This window comes from Pollachius pollachius (genome assembly GCF_949987615.1).
Source record: "Pollachius pollachius genome assembly, chromosome: 5".
In the NCBI taxonomy this organism is placed as follows: Eukaryota; Metazoa; Chordata; class Actinopteri; order Gadiformes; family Gadidae; genus Pollachius; species Pollachius pollachius.
The window spans coordinates 15,008,335-15,024,355 of NC_136938.1; the positions used below are offsets into that span (position 1 = coordinate 15,008,335).

The 16,021-nt window shown below is 39.6% G+C and overlaps 1 protein-coding gene across 2 annotated transcripts; it reads left to right on the top strand.

Moving 5' to 3' along the window:
• Positions 1-8,696: 8,696 nt before the first annotated feature.
• LOC307075843 (RNA-binding protein, mRNA-processing factor 2a) lies at positions 8,697-16,021 on the top strand. Of its 2 annotated transcripts, XM_079736557.1 has the most exons (9): positions 8,697-8,811; positions 8,996-9,160; positions 10,251-10,328; positions 11,320-11,358; positions 11,561-11,623; positions 12,548-12,698; positions 13,267-13,415; positions 14,728-14,801; positions 14,972-16,021. In XM_079736557.1, exons 2-8 carry the CDS (start codon positions 9,107-9,109, stop codon positions 14,791-14,793), a joined length of 600 nt encoding a protein of 199 aa, XP_079592683.1. In that variant the 5' UTR covers positions 8,697-8,811; positions 8,996-9,106; the 3' UTR covers positions 14,794-14,801; positions 14,972-16,021. The 2 variants fall into 2 exon arrangements, with proteins under 2 accessions (XP_079592683.1, XP_079592682.1); XM_079736556.1 differs by having other exon boundaries at positions 8,722-9,160.

Consider the following 16,021-nt stretch of genomic DNA (forward strand, 5'->3'; position numbering starts at 1 on the left):
ACACACACACACACACACACACACACACACACACACACACACACACACACACAACCTGTACCGCTCCAAAAATATATATATTTCTGAAGCACTGGTTCTTGATTTTCTAGTTGAGTACACTACTGTTTTAGTTAGAAGGAAAAATTATGTATTCACAATTATATAGAAAAGAAAAGCCTATCAAATTAAACTATGTTATTTATTTGTTGCCTGAAAGTATATTCAATTAAAACATCTTTGCAGAGTATTATTTTAAATCATAAACCAATTGGCAGTGTTCTCTATTATAGATTTGTAACTTGAATTTGAATTTATATCCACAGATCACAAACCTATTATGGTATCTATCGCATATTCATGTTGTAGATTATGACTTCAAACATCATGTGTGTTGACATGTGAAGGTCTGAGAAGGTCAGGATGTGTCTAAATCAGTGACACAAAGGAAATTTGAGAATTGCATGCAATATTTGATCTCTATATAGCCTGGACCATCCATCCATCAATACTACGACCTTGCATTGTTTTAATTATGTTAGTTAACAATATTTAATTACATCGTCCTCTATTTGTGTTGCTGAGTTATTTTTCAAAATGTACGTTAAATGAACGCTAAGCTTACGCCGACCTCTTAGCCTATAGAGAGTCCCAGGGGAATCCTGTGCTGTTCAACCAAGTCATCTAACCAACTTTAATATTTGATGACATTAGTTCTGCCCACTGCATCTGCACTCACGCTCCTGATAAGTGCATGCAAGAACCTGAGAACCTACAGTTTCTCCTAGGCTGCAATATATGTTAAATGTATTTCATTGTTGTATTGAACAATCCTTTGTCAACAAAGCGTTGATTGATTGATTGATTGATTGATTGTCTTTATTTCAAACATGTAAGCAATAAAAACAAAGTTAAAATGGTAGTAGATGAATAAATAAATATGACAAAAGCCAAAACAGACAGTGATGAAAGCTTCTTGGAAGGTGTGGGGCAAGTGTTGCATGAAGAATATATTTCAATCTTCATGGGCACATGTGTATCATTGTAGTTTTATCCTTTTTGCTATCATTGTCAACATTGCTCATACATTGACTATTCGATCAGGCATGATTTGTAAGATGAACGTCTGCTTGCAATACAATGTCATGTTCTCTGAGTCTGGCTGAGTCGCTGGTTAACAGTGAGATATGGTTACAACACCACGTTGTTCAAATAGAATCACATAGAGATCAAGCGTGGGAGAGAGGTGCCAGGTGGAGATATCGGTCTTGTATCGCCTCCAAAATACGTGTTGACAATAACACTATCATGGGAATTTAAACCAGATGATGAAATGTGATACAACATATTTGTTAAGATAACCCAAAGTGCTTAACCTGACATGTGTATTGCCAGTGGAATCTTTGGAATCTATTTTCTTTTGATCATTTTTTTTAAAAAACGGATATGCTACTGTGCTTATTTGCCATATCTCATGTGGCAAAACACAACTGTATGTTACTGATTGTTTGACTCTAACGGCCGTTTGTGTATTTTTGACAATCTTTCAAATCTTGATTTTGTCTTTGAGACGAGACAATATATAGCCTGACTCACTTCCGGATACGTGTTTTAAGTAAACCACATAATTTCCTGTATTGCATCTATTATTGTGTCCTGCCAGCACACTGACTTTAGATATCAGTAAATTGGGTCTCCATTTATGTTGATGTGCTGTGCTTGGTCTGGCTAACTCTAAATACCAACAGCAATTAAGATTTGACCAGGAAAGATAATTGCATGTACGTTGGTTAACAATAACAGCTGTAAAGTGTATATGGAGGATACAGTGATACTTTTTCCTCTTGCTCTACCGTCAACAAATAGAAGACATGGTCACACATCCAAGTCTGGCTGCAGGACAAGCGAGAGGGAGCGAGTGAGCCGAGTGTTTATGTGGAACAGATTGATTTAGTGTCTCTAAGTGGGACAGAACTATGTAGCGCTGCTATTAACCGTCTTGTTATTGTCCATTAGAGGAGAGCCAGGACTCCACTCTATGGAACAGATAGGGAACAGGAGAATGTGTGCTTAAAATGTGTTTGGATTGGAGTTCCTCTGATTGATGCTCTGTGAGGAGAAGTGCCTATATCCACTATATCATTCACCAAACACAGAACCCATTGCCTTCCAAACTCTTCGCACACGTGACGAAGTGGAGCTCTTTTTGTAGGAAATGTTGTACATATGTGTAATGTTAAAAATGCTATACTATTGTTTTAATGCATTTGTTTTATAAGCTCAGAGAGAAAGTACATTTTAGGACATGGGCTGCACAAAAGAATGTATTATTTTGGACATTAAGATGTCCAAAGAATGTATTATTTTGGACATTAAGATGTCCAAAAAATGCCTTGCATTTTATAAACAATTGTTGTGTATGAATCTGTAGAGCATTGGAACCTGGAAAAAGGCCAATTATAAGAAAGAACAATTATAACAAATTAAAATCGTAATAATAATAATAATACCTATTTGTATTATTAATATTATTAACAAGAATAATAGCAGTTTTAGTAGTTGTATTATTTCATCAATAAAGCATGACCCTTAGGGACTTAAATAACGTAAATATTGGAGGACTGCCTGACTCAGACTGATACTGTGTGAGTTTCATTTACTTGTAATTTGACCAGAGGACACCGAGTTGACCAGCTATGTGCTACGGGGGGGAACAGAGAGAGGCTTGCGTATCAAGAGATTTCTTCGGGAGATATAAAATGTTGTATACAGTTTGGCAAAATATACTCAAACTGTTTTCCAATCTCTGTGTAATTACCCAGGGAGCTGATCTGTTGGTCTCTGGTGCCAGTGAACAGGCTGAGGGCATTTGGTTTGATTGTTATCCAGAAGCCTTCCTGTCTTTCAAATTCCTGTGTCGGTAGCATGACCACCCACTGCCTCCATAATGATGACTCTGATATTACATGGTAAAGGGCTACATGCAAAAACAATGAAATAGTGCCAAAAATCAACTGTGTTCAATAACAAGAACACTGCAGCTTTCTAACATTAATATTCCCAAAGTTAGCTTGTGTTGTCTGCTGGGGAAATGAATCAAGTGAACCAATTTCCTATACAGATCAGCAGTTTAAAGTCGCTAATGAAACATCCGTTTCCCTGCGATGATCTTGATCTCAGAATCAGGGACGACCTCTCCGTTCATCGCTCCCTCCATTTTCTCTCAACATTCTGTTGATGTTGTCCTTTCTGGATTTCCTTCTTTTTTTCCCCCCCTTCCCTCAAACGTCCCCCTGAGAAACAGACAACATCATGTGGGATCCAACTAGCTTCTTTAACTGAGGCTGGGAATCTGATGGCCTTTGGTTTTAATAGCATAACCCCCCTGCCTCCACGTTCCCCATACAAACAGGAAACCGAAGGACGCAGAGGGTCCATGTTGTGAAAGGGTATATTTTATCCTAGTCCACTGTAACTTTTTTTCTTGTTAATAAGAATTCAGAAGAGTGATCCCTTGACAAATACAAAACAAAGGTAATACACAGAAGGACCATAAAAGATAAAAGATACTATGAAAATATTTATATAACAATATATATAACACATTTTGAAAAATCTCTCCATTGGCGTAAAATCCCTTGCAGATGCTCCTGGACAGCGTCTTTAATCTTAAATAATGCTTAATCTTAAATAATTAAATAATAATTGTTTATTTTTGGGAAAGAGTGTCATTGCCTAAAGATGTTTGTTTTTCTTCTCTCCGGTGTCTTGGAGAATCCCTTTGGGTGGCCATGAATCTGTTATTGTGATTCCATGACAGAAGTACTATTTTTAGCCATGACAGTGGGGAGATATTTAGTATTTCTATTTATTCTCCCTCCATAGTATGTGTTTCTATCTATCCTCCTTCCATCGTATCTAAGAGTTAGTGCAATGGTTTCAGTGGAATTTCAGTTAACATGGTGTCTGTTTAGGCCAAGTAGAGATCTATCTTCTGTACTTTCTCCATGGTCAAAGCCAAAAATGTGTCTGTAAGAGATTCCCCCTCCCACACACACACACACACACACATCTCTGCCCGCACAAACACACACACACACACACACACACACACACACACACACACACACACACACACACACACACACGCAATCAGTCAAGCACACACACAGATATGCACATGCACACACCACCCTCACAATATCCAAAGGCAAGATTAATAATCAAATGAATGGAAATATATAACAGGAAATAAATGGGACATAGACTGCTCATCATTTCTCACAGTTCCTTTGAATCTTCCTTTAAATTACTCAGTGGTAACAATACATCAATAAATGTCAAATATTGTGGTTGTCCACAAACCAACATCATGATAGTCAGGGTTAGGGTTAGTCAACTCACGGGGACCTTGCTGAAATGTAACAGAAGCACTTTATAATAAGGATACATTAATTAACCACAATCAACATTATTTAATACAGCAATAAGCATTATCTTATAATGAACAGTTAATTAACAGTTAACTAATGGTCTAGTAATAATTTACCAATGGTGTTCGTATCTCTGGTATTTTTTTATTCATTCATTACTACTAACCCTAACACTTACCCTTAACCTAACCATAAGCCTAACCTTAACCCCTATGATAATGTTATATACTATTGCTTATTACTGCATTAACTAATGAGAGTTAGTTCATTTATGTACCTTTATTGTCAAATGTTACCAATTGATGAAGAATAACTTATTTTTAGGACACATCAGACATGAAAATTATTATTTGAAGTTACAGGCAGCAAAGTTACCAAGCATACATTCAATGAAACAATGGGTGTACATGATTCTTTTAGGGAAACTTTCACATTGTGGGTAGCTAATAGAAAGGAAACCAAGGTGAGGGGGAGTGACCATCGTGGAGAGTTAAGGATTGGCCATGGCTGAAGTCAGCCATGGCGGGAGAGACCAAGTTAAATTGCAATACACTAAAGGTGAGGTGGACATGTCTGCAAGGAGAGCTGCAAGACAGTTAAAGGAATCTACACAACAAAGAAGTCAGTCGATATGGCCTCAGTATCTGACTTTGTGGCTACAGTGGCAATGCAAATGCAAACTATCTTAACATCTTTCAAGTGGAGAAAGGAAGGGAGGTATCCCTAGGTCCCTTTCAATTAACTATTAATTATATAAACAAGTTTGTATATAATTGTATATTATAGTTAAGAATAATATTTCCACAACACCAATGTAACTAGTGGGACATTGTGCAGCACAGAATTTTCGGTCATTTCTAAATCATAGTTCATGGTTTATTAGACAAAATTTGTGTTTTATCATTTTTAATCCTTTCTTGACTATCAGTTGCTTTGCTGGATCAAAGCAGGGAAGACATTTAGCTATCACACTGACAGGTTTTTGGTTACTGTCAAACCTGAATCTTTGAATGTTTGTATGAAGAGGACAATTTATTGGACAAAGTATTCATGAAACATCACAGAGGCATTCTGCGCCTCCATGGCTCAGTGTGTGGGTGAAAAAAGGCTTCAAAGTTTCCTAGGACTTTTCAAATAGATGTTTGGCCGTACCACAGAGGACACAGAGAACACAAGCTAAGTGGTTTAGCGGCGGGTGACGTTAACGCTGGAGGACAAGCTCAGTCTGGCGTGAAGCAGAAGAGTGCTGTGTGAGGCGACTTATGGGACAATGGGGCCGCTTTTTCGCAAATAAAACATGAGGTTTATTTAGAGACTCTGAACTGTACACTTTCTCCCTTTGAAGGGGCCTCTCAGTATACCGAAAAAGGGGGAAAATCTGATCTAATGCTCTTAAGTTGTTTTGATTGTGCAAAAGACAATCAGAGGAAAATTGGAGGAAAATGCCCCTTTGTACTGATGCCTACAGTACACATTGATAAGGAACTGGTGGATGGGAAGGGCTCTTATCGAGTCTGTCTTTCAAAATGTTAGAATGAGGACTTTGTTTGCTTGTGGTTGATAATGATGATGACTCAAAATGCAACATTGGCACAACAGTTAGAAAATGGCATAACCACCAAATAAAGATTTGTTTAAAAGATGTTGCTTTGACATTTGTCCCTGTAATATAAATAGACTGTAAATATATCATGCTGACTCTAACAATATATATTGATGAAGCTGACATGATATCTTACAGGTATAGGTCCATATAACATGTACATGTATCTCATCACATTCACCACCACTCTGATAAACAATAGAGAAACATGTTTTCCCGATAAACAATTTAATATCTAATGAAAAAACTTTTGTTTCTGTGTGCTTACATTTAGAAGAAGCATGAATGCAAAAAGACAGTTTTAGCTCCCTTTGACAATAAATATAGCCTCATTGGGGAAACAGGCATGGTCCTTTTTATACAGGTCCGTCCATGTTGTCAAAACCAAATTAATGATTCATGACTATCATTTCCAAACACATTTTTTTAAAAAAAATTCTAATGTTGCAGAAGATGCCGTGGGCAGTGGTGGTATCGGTGCTTGGCAACAGAGGTGTTTTGTGGGAGTCACACCTTCACCATCCCAAGGACACTTTCCCCTCTGATGTAACTATGATAACTATATACTTTATACCTCGAAAAAGGCTCATAGACTCTGTATTATGTGTAAAATATTTTATTTTAGGATATCTTCTAAGTGGTTTTAGAATTAAGGTGAGTCCTGCATAATATCAACCAATATCATTTAGAATATTTCCCCCCCTATGTCCCCCAAAAGTAAGCTTCTGCTGTTTTGGATTTGAGAGGTATTTTTTTATGTTGTTTACTTTTCTAGAAAAATATTCTGCATAATGAAATGTTACCCACGAGAATTCAAGCGTAGACTTCAGTAACATTTAACTGGCTCAAAGACAGCTGGGGAGAAAAATGGCCACCGCTAGCAGCTCCGAGGAGCAGATTGCTCCCAGACCCCCCGAATTATATCCACTGCATTATCTCCATAAATTAATTATCACACCATGGCACATGGCTCAATATTTTATAGGCATGAAGTACCATCGAAATAACCAGTCTATAAGTCTATAATCTAGGCCAGGCCTGCATACGTCACTGACAGAAAACATTAAATGTTGGTTCATCAAATGTTTAGTTCATCAGATTGTTTCTTCAGAAAGCTGAAGAACCAATCAGCTGCGGCGATGGCATAATCTAAACAGGCCCTTATCAGCTTTTTCATGACTTCCTGTAGCAGCGATCTAGAATCCCACCTCAACATCTCAACTAAACATCTCTCTATCTTTCTGTACGGTTGGTCTAAAACGGAGCACAATGTAGAAAGATTGTGCTCTATTGGGTTATATCTGAAGAAATTCGTAGTTGTTTTCTGACTGACGTTTTGGCTCATTGTAAACTGGAGAGTAGGCTAGGCCTAATATAGAATTAAACTACTCACAGTGATATGTTCCTTAGTAGGCTACTAGGCTCATTAGCTGATACACAGTTAATGATATGTTTTTGTAAGCTACTGTATTAGTGTCTCGTCGGATGTCCAAAAAATAAAAAGAGAAAAAAAATGTTTTCCAATGGGACTGTAAGAAACAAGTTCAGAGCCCTCCTATTTACTTAAAAGCTAGTAACGAGCTGATTCATTGTGGAGTCTACTGCTGCTGGTGCTCCTAGCTGGGCTGATTGTGTTCCTATACAAAGTCAGGAAGCAGTGTTGCCTTTGAGAGCTACACTTGTGAGGAAATAACAGCAGACACGAGGCCCCTTTCAGTGCTAAAGCCGATCACACGACACCTGCCCCTGCCCCTGCCCCCCTACAGTCTCCTGCCCTTAAATCCACTGAGGTTCATTTATTTAGATATATCGTCGCGAATATCCCTCCTAAATATCGTTTACAATGCATCGTTGTTTTTCTATGATTTTTATTATATTTTTGTTTTTCGTTTACATAGGCTTGGAATTATATTTGGGGTAAGGCCTTTTAAAAGTTATTTATTTATTTAAACGTCAATATGTGTTAATGCCTATTCATTATTTCCTTTTAGCCTATGTCAACCCTATGCTATTTTTCTTTGTTTTATAATTGTACATAAATCAATAATTGATAATCAAATATTATCATTTATTATGATATTTTATTTAATTGCAATTTTGTAAAATTGTGAAATCAATTTTACAAAATTGTGAAATCAATGTTCAAATTTTTTTAAAGGGATTACGATAAAGACCAATCTAATTTCAAAGGAAAGCTACGAAGATTTACAGATAGTAGCTGGGTGATGAACATTAAAAAACAAATCAGTCAGGAGTCGTGACAGATCTTTAGCCTATATATGCACCACAATGTTTATGTGGCCGTTTATAGCCAGTTTAACCGTACACTTGATGAAAACGAAAGCTAGTTGGATTATGTGATACTCATCTGTTGTTAGGTCCAATAGTCTATGTGTATTATAGGCTCAATATGTTTTCTTTGTTACAGGATGTATTTGTAATTCATAGGTCTGTTAATTTTAGACGTGTTCAATGCTTTTTAAAAATGTCTTGCTGCAGAGGTTTAGGCCTTTATATGTAAGACGTTCAAAAGGAAAAAAATAGCTTGGGAAAGTAATTTCTATTGGTTCTCTGGGTCCCACAGGAAACGATGATGTCAAAAGTGAGAAAGGGGGGCGGCCCTCATACCAGCTGAGGTGGATCTCGCGCTTGATTGCTGCTCACCCAGACCAAGGACATAATTGATGAGCTAATTGAAAGCCAGCGGTGACAGGACGGAGGAGAAGCCTCCAATGAGAAAGTGGACTTGTTTCCCCGCCACAATCCGACAGCATTGATGTGAGCATTGCAGAGAGCTTCACGACGCGCACTTCTCCCCCCTCTTTCACCCTCACAAGTGCACATTTCCACTTCTCACACTTTAGTTTAAGTTTTCATTTTATGAATGATTCTCTCTCGTAATATATCATTGGATACCTCGTCATCAACTGCACGAACTCACTTCGGCACGTCTTTCCTAAAGTTCAAACGCCACCAAGATTTGCTCTGCAACTACAAGCGCACTTGGGGAAAATATCCGACCAGGAACAACTTGACACTTTCTTCAAGCGCAGCTGAAGCAACCACTGTGAACATGAGTATCAAAGCTGATGTGGAGCCGAATAACAACGTGTCTATTGAGGAGGAGGTAAGGCAAACTGTTTTAAAAACTTCCATTCAATGTTATAACAAAGCCATCTTCTGTGAACCATCTGAGGTTTCATGTTCAAAATCTGTTAGAAAAAAGGTGTGCAGTTCGATTATTGTCCGAATGCATTCTCGATGGGTTCATATTAAATTAAGTAATGTACGGATCGAGACTACAAAATAAAAGTTGAAGATTTGTTGCTGCGTGCACCCTCCATTTGGAAACGTTTGTCGTGTGTGCCATAACTTCTAAAAACACGGGCGAAAATATGACACTGAACGAATGCCCTTAACATTAAACTGCTAGTTTAAATATAAATATAGGCGATTGATAAAATGGACTATTTATTTTACTGTAAAGGGGTGAGCAAGTATTTATACGTAGTAAAAATGTCAAACTGTTTCTCTACTCACGGGGGTTTCTTACTAGTTTCATAATTATGAGCATCATTTTGTTTGTTTTTTTGCTACAAACACCGTCATAGGCCTAAGCTATCAAATTAAATTCTAGCATTTAGAAGAAATGGCTGCTGACCAATTATCTGGTATAAATTAACTTGAGTCACAATAGGTTTTATGTAAGGTTTTTTACGATCGCTTCCTACCTCGTACCATATTAATTTGTGTGGGCTTTGAAAGAAAATATGCTGGTTTGTTCCTGTCATGCGGCCTTGAGGAAGTCGCTGGACAGATAACAACGCAACCAAAATGTTTTTTCAATGATGGGCCGAGTCGTCAGGACCAGAGCTTGCTGCACCTGAGCCGCCGGCGTGGTTTTGGGGCCGCAGGGTCTGTAGGAAGGAAATGGTGTCACGCTATGTGTGCGCTGTTGTCCAGCGCTGTTCCTCTTGCTGCCCATTGTGCTCAACCCCACCCCCTTGAGTGGGATGTAATGGCCCTTACTGTTTTCATCATACAAAGTACCATATATGGTGTGTCTTTTTTTTGTTTTTGTTTTAGGAGAACGTTTTTATTAAGGGCTGCATCCAAATTTCCAGTAGTGCTTTTATATTGTCCTTAATATTAAAAGGTTTCTGTTATAGACCTATGCAATTTCTTATTTTGGCTCATTGTGTTTGTTTTAAATACAGGTACGGACACTATTTGTCAGTGGCTTACCAGTTGATATCAAACCAAGGGAACTTTACCTTCTTTTTAGACCATTCAAGGTAAGCCACATGTTTGAAGATTCCAATAATGGGTTGGGGGGAGGGGGGCGAGTTCAACTTATTTTCTCATTCGTCTTTGAAGTATGCACTGAGCATTTGTAGTGATCGATCTGTCTTTTTATCCATGGCAAATGGATAAAAAAATGTATCCCCCGCCCCCCCCCCCCCCCCCAGCTTGCTAAAACCAGTTGGGATATCGGCATATATTCTAATGAGGTCACGTAATTGTGAGCCCATAGTTGTGGTGTTGTTCGACCAGACCCGTCCAATTCCACGGCCTTCCCTCCCACCTGATGACTAAATTGGAAGTGGTATCCACATGGATGAGCATGTGGAATGTGTAAATGAGTAGCCCTTGGCCAACCATCCCTCCCTGTGACCCCTAGCTTCTAGCTAGGGAAGCATTCATGTTCCTGTTTCCTCTGTCAACTGTTTAAAATCCACTCCCATGCCCTCATTTGTTGCGCTACCAGTACAGGATTAAATGGGTGTTTTTTAATAATCCATTTTGTTCTTAAGGATTTGAGTAGAAAATTGGCATGTTTGGGGTCTATACAACACCATTTTTTTAATTAGACGACTTGCTTAAACCTTGTTGGTTTGTTATTCTGTCATCTGCAAACTAATGTTTAAAATCAAGATTTTACTAGGAAAATTAAATAGTCTGTCTGTAAACCAAGGACTTTATGCGGCACCATCATAACCAATCATCAGTTCATACCTGTTGCCTTTCTTGATAATCATGCTTAATCTACTACAAACCCAACACTCGTATTCCCTTTGTTTTTCAATTGAGTGTCAACTGCATTGGCTAGAATTTCTAAATATTTTTAACTCTGTACTTATGACAGTATTTCTACCAAAGCATTATTTTTATAGAGGGATCAATCATTTGGCCTTAAGCTATGTTCTGAAAGGGTTTCATATGGTTTATGCTTTTGTTCATGCATGTGACTTGATAGTGAAGATATATTTTCTGTCCTCTTCACAGGGTTATGAAGGGTCACTGATTAAGTTAACATCCAAACAGGTAAGGGGTTTTCAATCAATGTCAGAATGCTCGTCTCCTTTTTAACCCACCACTTGGCAGTAGTGGATGTACGAGGAATAAACAATCCCCAGTTCAGACCATGGGGACAACATTTTCTGCCTAGAACTTTTTTCCAATATTATGTTTACCAGTTGGCTCTGTGTTTTTATTTGTTTTAATCCTTCTGGCTTTTGTCTTCCAGCCCGTTGGGTTTGTAACCTTTGACAGTCGGTCTGGAGCTGAAGCTGCAAAAAATGCATTAAATGTAAGAGTCAACAAAGCGCAGAGGAGTTGGAAGGCCTGCAGTATTGATGCATTTCCATAGCTGGGGCTTTGCTGCCCCTTTTGTTGCATTTCTCAGAAATGTGGACTTTAACTTAAAGGCATATGAACTAAAGGTGTCAAACATACTAATCTCATACCATCTCTGAAAGCCAACCCATTTTGTCTTCTATAATTCAATGGCAGGGCCATTTTTGGAAAAGAGTCCAGAGTCCTGTAATCTAACGGTAGTTTACTATGTCCCCGGTACACATCCTCCCAAGTCTGGTATAGCCCTTCTCATTTACATATCACTGCTTTACTGTGTAGACCCACCGGTAGTATCATTTGAACACTTCTTCTGTAGTTTAACCTCTTATTTTGTCACCACAATCGCCCACATTTGCAGTATCTAACACTTTTCTCTTGGTCTATAGCCCTAAAGGAGCATCACCTTTTCTTTTAGCCACACTAGTGGTCACACAGACAAACACACATACACACCAAGAGACTACTCACCTGCATGTGGGCACAACGCTTAGGGCACAGATCACCAGCAGGGTAAACCCCACCAGCGATGGCCCCCCAGGGACTCGTCACGGCTCCTCATCTCCTGCTCTTCTTGGGCCGGGCCACTGGATCACACTGACCCAGTGGCCCAGCCTTTTTGAAGGAAACGAGATGCAGGCGTGTTGCAATACTCAGAGTATCTTTCAGTCTATCAATTGTCTTTTTAATAGATTAACACACCACCCTGGTTGGTAATGTTTTTTTTCTTTCTGCGATGAAGACTGAAGTATACATTAAGTATTGAAACCGTGTCCAGGAGCTGCTGTGTGAGAACAGTGCGCTGTAGCCCCCTTCAAAAACCAAACGCAGCCCACCTCCCTTATGATACTGTGTCCCACCCCTCCCATCTCTCCACCAGGGCATCCGTTTTGACCCCGAAAGCCCCCAGACCCTGCGCTTAGAGTTTGCTAAAGCCAACACGAAGATGGCAAAGAATAAGCTGATGGCCACACCGAACCCCACAAATATCCACCCTGCTCTAGGAGCACACTTCATTGCACGGGACCCATGTAAGTTTTACGGCTGCACCACTATAGGCTCTCTCTCATGCACTCTCACCACGGCGTGTCCCGTCCCTGTAGCTTGTTCTACTGCTCCTAGACTGTTGGGTTTTATGCAGACGTTCACGAGAGAACAACTTTAACACTAACCCACCCTCCACACGCATGCCCCTCCAAACTGTAAATTATAAAGTTTTTATCTGGGATGCTTAGCCGGCCATCAATTTCCTGCCTTTGTCGTAATTCCTCTAAAAGTGATGCTTGGAGCAACTCATTGCACTTTAGCGTTGGAAGTGTTTTCTCTGCACATGGTGGCTGTTGGTTTTTATTGTCTGTAGCAAGGTAGGCAATCAAGGGTAGCTAGTGATAGATTTTCTGGCTGTAACTGGGAGCCACTCAGGGTTAGCCTCCATACTTGGATGTGAAATGCCCCCCTTTTTTTTTTTTTTTTTAAGTCATTGAACCGCCACTATTAGATCCAGTATCCCATCCTTGATGTACCCTACACCTGGACATGGCTGTAGGCCAGTTCGACCCCCCCTTCTCCCCTCCATCCACCATCCTCATGTCTGAGCAGATGACCTGACGGGAGCGGCACTGATCCCCGCGTCGCCAGATGCCTGGGCCCCCTACCCCCTCTACACCACGGAGCTGACTCCTGGTCTGCCGCACGGCGCCTTCACCTACCCTGCTGCGGCCGCCGCAGCCGCTGCCCTCCATGCCCAGGTGTGTGTGTGTGTGTGTGTGTGTGTGTGTGTGTGTGTGTGTGTGTGTGTGTGGTGCTCGCATACTAGCGCAATCGTTTCAGCATTACTTTGGTCACATCCGGAAGAACTGAAAAAGGAGCAGACTCGTAAACAGACAATGTTATATAGTTGTATCCAATTATACCACAGCAATCTTGGAATAGTTCCTTTCGATTGTCTAACACAGGCAGAGGGACACCTCTGCCTTTAACAGCTTTTCCTGGTTTATTCAGTCATAAAATGGCTACATAATGAAAGAGCTTGTATATATTTTGTAGCAAATCCCGAACTTCATGGTCTATGTTGTGGCAAATTACCATCTGTCAAACTTGACTGTTAAAAGGAAATGTAATGGGGGTGGTTGTGCAAGTACTGCATGCATTCTTTCCATTGTGGGTTAATTGCTATCTAAATGCAGTGGTAGCATTGTGTGCTGCAAGGATCTTGGTAACAATAGCAATGGAAAAAATTATCCTATTAGGTCATTTAAAGTTCATTGCTCTGCTAACTTCCTCCAATATGCAGGGAGTGATACACTAAACAGTAGCCAGCAGCCATTGTTGAGCATTCTTTCTGAGATGAGGTGGTGAGGAATGCAAGGTATTAGCAAAGAGAAATTGGTGAGCCATGATGGCCTTTATTCAAGGTGCCAACCTGCAGTCTGTATAGCTGAGCTGAGTATAATTTCAATGTGGTGATGGATCCCTAGAATACTTTGGATTTTGACCTTACTTTCATATAGTAGGAACTCTTGATTGTACTCTACTGCATGGCCCTAAATTGCTCGGGAGCCTGTAGGTGTTCTTGGCCTCTTGCCCGCAATTGTCTTGACCTTGAAATAAAACTCAGGCTTTGTCAGGTTATTGGCAAGTCTACTGGGCTCTCGTCTTACTCTATGGAAAAGGCATAGGTATACAAACACTTATGCTGGGGAAATGTTTAACAGGGGGTCAACTCATTTCCATGGCTGTTAATTACTCCAGGACCGTTGGCTTCATCCAATAGCTATGTGACCCATATTCCCATGGCCTGTACTTTTTCTTGGGGATGCATGGAATGAACAATGATTTTGGGTCAGATGTAGAAAAATTATGAATCTAATGTATTCAGGAATAATGGGATTTTATTTTTTTTTGGGTGACTTGCTACATAATAGTACATCACATGTACATCTACATAAATTTAATGATATCATGGCGCTTGAAGAAATGCACCCGGTTGGGGTGCATTTAGTGTTGGGCCGCCAGTATGAAGGCGGTCTTTGTTTGCTCATGAATGCTTTGTGTTCGTAGATGCGCTGGTACCCAACACCCTCCGAGACCTCCCAGCCTGGATGGAAGTCCCGACAGTTTTGTTAAGCTATTAAGTGAGTAGCATTTGTCTTGGAAGCATTTCGTTGGCCTTTTCTGGGACATATACAAAAGTCTGTGGCCTGTAAATGAGAAGAGTTCATTTTGAAGAATGGATTGTTTCAGATGTGAGTGTTGATTGACAATGTGATCTATTGTTGTGCTGTATACCCTCCCCCCTCCACAGGCTTCTGGAAACCCCACCTGCATCCAGCTGACAGGAGGTTTGCCAAGCGCTTCATTAATTTAATCAGGTTTATTTAATGGACAAATGTGCATTAGAAACGTACAGTATTTATAATTCCTCAGAATGTCTTCGGGACATTGAAGGTGAAACCATCTTGCTGTCAACATTCTAAGCTTATGAATCCTCTTGGAAACTAAAGCTCTACCTTAGCACCTAACCGGGTAAAAACAAAACTGCTAGGCACGTCAACTTGTTATGGAAATTGATACGTTGAAGTTGCCATTTGTAAGCAAGTCCTTACATGGGTTGTCATGGCACAGGAGAGGTTTAGAAGAGTAAAGTCATTGCATGTTAAGTCTTTTTGCATGAACTTGGAACCGTTTCTGTGGATCCTAATATTAGTGTTTGTGTTGCCTCTTTATCTTGGCCTAGACAATTGTTTTTTTTGTTTTTTTCCCCTGTAGAACCCTGGTCTTGCCTCTTTGAAAGCTAGGCTGTTGTGTAAATGGCTTATCTCGCATGGACCCTATGAATGCATCTTTCTGACAATCCCAGTCCTAGCCTTGTCATTATTAATGTTTATTATTATTTTTGCAAAGAAAGTATGAAATTGTACTTTTTTGTGTGATATATATTTATGCATTTTTTTCGAGCAACTAAAAAAAATGAATCTGTCTAAGTTGGTGGTTTAGATGTTTTTGGTGTTATTTTTGATCCTATAATCCTGTTGAAGTAGTTTAAAAAAAGTACAATTGTATTTGCTTAAACGGAAAATGAGTGTCTGTCAATGGAAGTGTTTGGATAGTGGCCTTTGCCACCCTGACTGCTACAATGAGATTGCTGTAAAATGCTGATCTTTCAGAATGTGAAACTGGAATACAAACGAAAAAGGCTTGGTTTATTTGGGGGAGGGATGACCTTATGGAAATGCAGGATTCAAGTGAAGAAGGAATTTCAGTTTGTGGTTTAAAACTTGTTTGTCATGGTATCTGCTGTGCATAAGATGTAGAAGAAAAAAGTGACATCTTATGAATAAAACAAGCAAGTGAA